The sequence below is a fragment of the Octodon degus genome, unplaced genomic scaffold, assembly GCF_000260255.1.
Source record: "Octodon degus isolate 3935 unplaced genomic scaffold, OctDeg1.0 scaffold00113, whole genome shotgun sequence".
NCBI lineage: Eukaryota > Metazoa > Chordata > Mammalia > Rodentia > Octodontidae > Octodon > Octodon degus.
In genome coordinates, this window is record NW_004524689.1 from 7,621,085 (window position 1) to 7,627,179 (window position 6,095).

The window sequence follows — 6,095 nt, forward strand, 5'->3', positions numbered from 1 at the left end:
TTGCAGGTGTGCATCAGCACGTCTAGACAGCGTGGCCCTTTATTCCTAGTTGTTATGGTAACCAGAGACTATCTTACCGATCGCCAAGATGCCACCTTTCCTCTCATTGGCATCCGAGCTGGAAACCAACTCAAAAATGTGATGGTTCAGCTGATCATAGAAGCGAGTAGACTCCTCTTGACTCATCTGCAAAGAAGACACACTCAGAACAACTGCTAACGGGCCGGGGATATAGCTCAGCGGCGTAAGCGCCTACCTGACAAGGACAAGGCTCCAAATTCAATACCCGGTACCACAAAACAAAACGAACAAAAATCCCAACAAAGAACAACTGCTAACATCTCCCTGCTGGTGGTGGCAGTGGGCACCTCAGGATTAGGAACTGAGAGGCAGAAGATAGTACTAATCAAGGACAAAGCTACTGCCCGCTTCCATAGTTTCAAAGGGTACAGCAGCTAAACTCACAGCTCATCCACTTAAGAGCTATAATACAGGGGCCGGGGAGATGGCTCAGTGGAATAAGCGCTTCCCTGGCAAGCGCAAAAGCCTGAGTTCAATCCCCAGTTCCGCAAAAAAAAAAAAAAAAAAGGAGCTATAATACTTAGTGATTCTCTACTTCAGAGCAGACAAAGTGCTGTCCCATGCACTCCCTAGTACCATGGACACATGATGCACAGGGCAGTCTCTGCCCTCAAATCTACTTAGAAGAGCCCAGGATACCAGTCCTCCAAACCTAACCCCGTCACTGTTATCAGACAGAAAGATTTAGGAGGCTGGGGCACGGTGGAGACAAAAAGGGAAAAATTCAAAGAAACAGCTGAGTCTATACTGACTCTTAAAATGTGACCATTAGTGTAAGGGACACAGAAACATGGAGCCACTGCAAAGCAATCTGCACCTTCTACAGATGTGAGAAGATGTGTGCATTCTAAAAATAAAAGTTCTCACTTAGCTGAGTGATGGTGTGGTTAGCCCAAATGCCCCACAGTGACTGGCCCCAAATCACCCAAGCTCCACCTCTCGCAGCTCCATGGTGACATAGTGCTGGAGCTCCTTCGCGGCTTTGGCCCTGGTCTCCTCATTCCGGCTCTTCAGGCCACTGGCAAACTGCTGCAAGACGCTCACGTTGCTAGAGGTGGCTGCAGCTGCGGTGGCGGCAGCAGGTCCAGTTCCCAGCATCTTGCTTTGGGCTTCTTTGGAGAGAAGCTTTGTTTAATATTCCAGGTAACATATTACAGTGATAAATTTATAGCCCTAGATCCTCAACACCGATCTCTACTCATCTCAGGCAATTTTGTAAAAGCTGAGCGGTCTCATTGAGGAGCTCACAGGAAGTCTAGATTAATTTAGTGATGGAAGATGTTTAAAAGAGACAGAGAGCTAGACGGGGACAAACTGTGAGCTGGGAACTAGACACCTGGGTTTGAATATTCTACGGCTGCACACCTTGAGGAAGAGAAATAAAATTCCTTAGTTTGCTCAACTACAACAAGAAGATCCCAGTAACTCGGGAACTGAGGTGAGGGTGAAAGGAGCTGATAAACATTCGAAAATGTTTATGCACTAATGGGTCCATAGGAAGTTCTCAATCACTGTTAGCTGTTAATTACTGTAACTACCAGTATGTAACAGCACAGTGCCAGGTACCAGAGGGGGGAAGTAGGGAGAGAATTAAAAATGACTAAGACTGCTCCTTTCCTCCAGGAGCTCAATTTAAAGGGGAAGACTGTTATTCTTCAGCACTATCTAGTCTAGAAACGTAAACCACAGATATAATTCTAAATTTGTTTGGGCTGGGGATATAGCTCAATGACACAGTGCCTGCCCGGCAAGCATGAGGTTCTGAGTTCAAATCCCAGTACCAAAAAATTTAAATTTTCTAGTGGCCATATTCAAGAAGATAAAAAAAGGTGGTGCACGCCTATAATCCCAGCATTCAGGAGGCTAAGGCAGCGGGATGAAGTACAGCTTGGGCTACACAGTGAGTTCAAGGCCAGGATAGAACAGACCAACAACCTGTCTCAAAAACAACACAATCCCCAGTTCCACCAAAAAAAAAAAAAAAAAAATTAAAAAGGGCAAAATTAATATATTTTATTTGGCCCGTCCAGATAGCTCAGCAGACTGAAGCGCCTGCTTTGGCGGAGTGCAGCGGCTGGGGTTCAATCCCCAGAACACCATGCAAGCCCTGCCCCCAGAGCATATTGAGATGGTGATTGAGATAGGGCATGGTGGTACATGTCTATAATCCCAACACTTGGGAGGCTGAAAACAGGAGAATCACTATGAGTCCAATCTACGTAGTGAGACCCTGTCCTAAATTCATTAAAAAAAAAAAAAAAATATATATATATATACACACACACATATATATTCTTAAATTTAATCTAATATATCCAAAAGATTGTTTTCACACATATCAATTAAAAAATTATATACTGCCTTTTATTTTGGCAGTACTAGGGACTGAACTCAGGGCCTCACACAGGCTAGGCAAGCACTCTACCACTGAACTACATCCCAGCCTTTCATCAGATTGTTTTGATTTTGTGTCAGGGTCACACTGTGACCTAGGTTAGCCTTGAACTTGTGATCCCTTTGCCTCAGCCTTTTAGATAATTGGGATTAAAATAGGTGTGCACTCCCACACCCAGCTAGTGTGCACTTTATATCCATAGCAATCTCAGCTGGGATAAGTCCCACTTGAAATGCCCTACAGGCACAGGTGGCTGCGAGATACTGTTCTGGGCAATACAGCTGTTTTGAATAGTAGTAGGAAGTCAGTCTTCCGAGACATCTGTGGCTTCTGTACAAAATATTTTCTGTCAATGGAAAATATTTTGGAAAAAAAAAATCTTTGTATTGAACATATAGAGACTCATTATTTGCTAAATACAATTACTCACACAGCATTTACATAGCAGTAAGTATTCTAAATAATCTAGAGATGAGTTAAGGTATATAAGAAGACCTACATAGGTTATATGCAAGTTTTTAAGCCATTTTCTATGAGGGATTTAAGCACCTACAGGTTTTGGTATGGGAGGCAAGTCCTGGATTTGAGGGTGGTAGTGCTAGTTTTTGGAGGCAAGGTCTTGCTATATAGTTCAGGCTGGCCTCAAGCTCTCTACGTATCCAAGGCTGGCCTCAAACTTGCAGGGATCCTCTTGGCTCAGCCTCCCCAAGTTTTGGGATCACAGGCACGTGCCACAATGCCCAGCTAGAGTCCTGAAACAAGCCTTCCACGAAAACTATGGGATACTTGTACTTCAAATATGAGCCACGAAAAGACCAATTCGTTTCTGAGATCATTCACTTCCTAACCGTATTCTACTCCTTCCCTCAATGAGCTTATGAGACACAGGAAGTAGAAATAATCAGTCTACCACAATGAAGTGACCATAAAAGGGCTCAAATCACTCCGCAACATGTCCAGATCACACTACAAAACAAAACAAAAAGATTTCTCAAAACTTTTTACGAATGAATTCGTGCGACACTGGCATTAAACCAAGGTTTTGAGAAGCTTTAAATGACTCCAGTGATGAAAAAAACACTAGAAGGAAATGCTTCTTAGGGAGAGGAAACCTAGGGATTTCTGTAAGGAAAACTACCCTCGTGTAGGAGTCTAAAATAGCCATTTATCTCTTTCAGGCTGAATTCAATGCAAGCTCTGGAAGCCAAATATCCCGAGGGTGTTGGTAACAGCTTAAAGTTGGGTGGTTCAAACCAGGGTCGTGGGCGTGGACCACGCAGAAAAAGCGAACCCCAAGGATGGAGGCGAGCTCAGCGCCAGGCACGAGCTCTCGGAGGTCTCCAGGGTGGAGTGACACCCAGTGCGGCGCTGCTCAAGGCAGGTTCTACCATTTCTAGGTGGCCCCGATGTGTGCGTGCGACGGGGAAGGAGACCCCAAGGCGCCAAGGCAGTAGGGGCACTGAGGGGCCGGCCTCCAAGGCGCCCGGGTCGCACGGCCTCCTGGAGGGAGGAGGACCGGGAGGCTCCTGGGTTCCGGGGAGGTGGGCGTCGCCTCCAGAGTGGGCGTCAAGGGCTCCCTGTGCGCCCGGGTCGTGGGGCCGGTACTGAGGGGACTCCACGTTCCAGACCGGCGGCTTCCCCGAGGCCCCCCACCACGGACCAGGCTGGCTGTGAGTCTGGATATTCCTCCGCCTTGGAGGGGTCGGTGCCAGGTCCCAGACTCACCGCGCGGCTTCGGCCAACGCCTCAGCTGCCGCCGCCAGCGCCGTCACCACCACTTCAGGCCCCGGCCCCGCCACCCGCTTTCCCCGCTGCCCTCTAAGCCGGGCGGGAGGTAGGGCGGGCTTCCAGACCGGGGGACCAATCAGCGAATAGACTAAAAAGATGGACTGAAAAACAGACCAATAGTAATAAAGGAGAAGTGAAGCTCCAGGACCCGGCTTCTCTAGGGGGCGGGGACTGTTCAAATAGACAAACCATGCGGCCAGTGGCAGGCGAAAGGAGGTTTAGGCTCGCTCGGAAGAACCAATCAGTCCTGAGTTGACTTCAGTCACTTCCACGCACACATCCGGTGCATCGCTACTAGGATTCCCCTCTGTGTCTAGGCTGTTCGCGGTCTGGTACCTAAGAATGGGACCAAGAGCGGGATGTTCGTCGCGTCTACTGCTGAAGGAGCGCGCAATAGCGAACCGTGATTTCAGTTTTCTTTAATTTAGTATGCATCTGAAAATGGTTTGTTAGCCTTCCCCCAAATTAGCTCAGGATCTTATTTTCGAGAAACCACCGCCCAGTTTTAACTAAAAGAGCTATTTACAAATAAAACATTTAAAGTACCATCGCTTAAAAAAAAAATTCTTCCTCAAAATCAATAGCAAAATGGAATTTGGTTATGTCTCTTTAACAGTGCGACTGTTATAATAAACATTGGACTTTATTAAGTTTCCTTCATTAGTAATCCAAATAGAATATGATTTGGTCTTGGCCAGGGAGATAGCTCAGTAGAATAAGCGCCTGCCTGGCAAGCACAGGGTCCTGAGTTCAATCCCCGGTGCCGCAAAAATAAATAAATTTAAAAAATGAAACAGCAATAAGAATATGATTCAGTCTTATTAAGGAAAGTGTATGTAGCCAGTAACAACAATAATATAGGACAACATTTGCTAAGAAGAAAAAGTTTCCCAATTTATTAAAGAAGGAAAACGCTGAAAACTTTAAAAATACAAATATACAATAACGTAAGCATAATATAACCCTTTAAATATGTATATATTTATGTGTCTATTTAAATGGGAAAATACACAAAATATAATGAGATTTAGGGAAGGCATTTTTTTTTAAAACATTGTTATTGAGTTACTAATGAGTTACTCATACAATAAAAATAATGTTAAAAGTTTACAGGTCTAAATGTTATATTGAAGACGCTTCCTAATATTTGGTAGTGGCTAACAAAACAACTGATGTTTGTTTGCAGTAATGGGGACTGAACCCCAGCGTAGGTGAGCTACATCTCAGACTGGGTTTTGTTTTTTTTTTGTCTGGTTTAGTGTTTTGGTGGTACCAGGGATCAAACTCAGGACCTTGTGCTAGCCTAGCCAGGCAAGCACTTATTCCACTCAGCTATCTCCCCAGTCCCTGGTTTTTGTTTTGAGACAGGGTCTTGATAAATTGCTCATTGCTGGCTTCTACTTGCAGTCCTCCTCTCTCAGCCTCCCATCTAGCTGGGATTAGTCATGCTCCACCACACACACCACACACACACACACACACACACACACTCACACACACCTCTTGGGGCTTCAATATCTCTATCTCTACCTCTATCTGTATCTCTTTATTTTGTGGTATTGGGGTTTGAGCACAGAGCCTTGGTACTAAAATATATAACCCCAACTTTCTTAATTTTGTTTTATTTTGAGGCAGAATCTTATTTAATTGCTCAGACTAGGCTCCAACTTGTGATCCTCTTTGTTCACCCTCTCAGAATGCTGGGATTACATCCATGGGTCACCACATCTGGCTAACATTTTATTAATCATTAAATTTTTTCTAGGCCTGAAGTTTTAAGCTTGAGGACCAGGGTTAGACCCTGGACACTACAAAAAAATTTTATTTTTTT

At 45.0% G+C, this 6,095-nt stretch overlaps 1 protein-coding gene across 1 annotated transcript in view; it reads right to left on the reverse strand.

Moving 5' to 3' along the window:
• Mtor (mechanistic target of rapamycin kinase) overlaps positions 1-4,297 on the reverse strand; it is a 128,350-nt gene extending 124,053 nt beyond the window's left edge. Inside the window, exons 1-3 of the mRNA XM_023699389.1 lie at positions 4,202-4,297; positions 1,018-1,193; positions 78-186 (exon numbers count right to left, since the gene is read on the reverse strand). Coding sequence (XP_023555157.1) covers positions 78-186; positions 1,018-1,179 — 271 coding nt within the window. The 5' untranslated portion in view covers positions 1,180-1,193; positions 4,202-4,297. The remainder of the gene's footprint in view (positions 1-77; positions 187-1,017; positions 1,194-4,201) is intronic.
• Between the last annotated feature and the right edge of the window lie 1,798 nt (positions 4,298-6,095).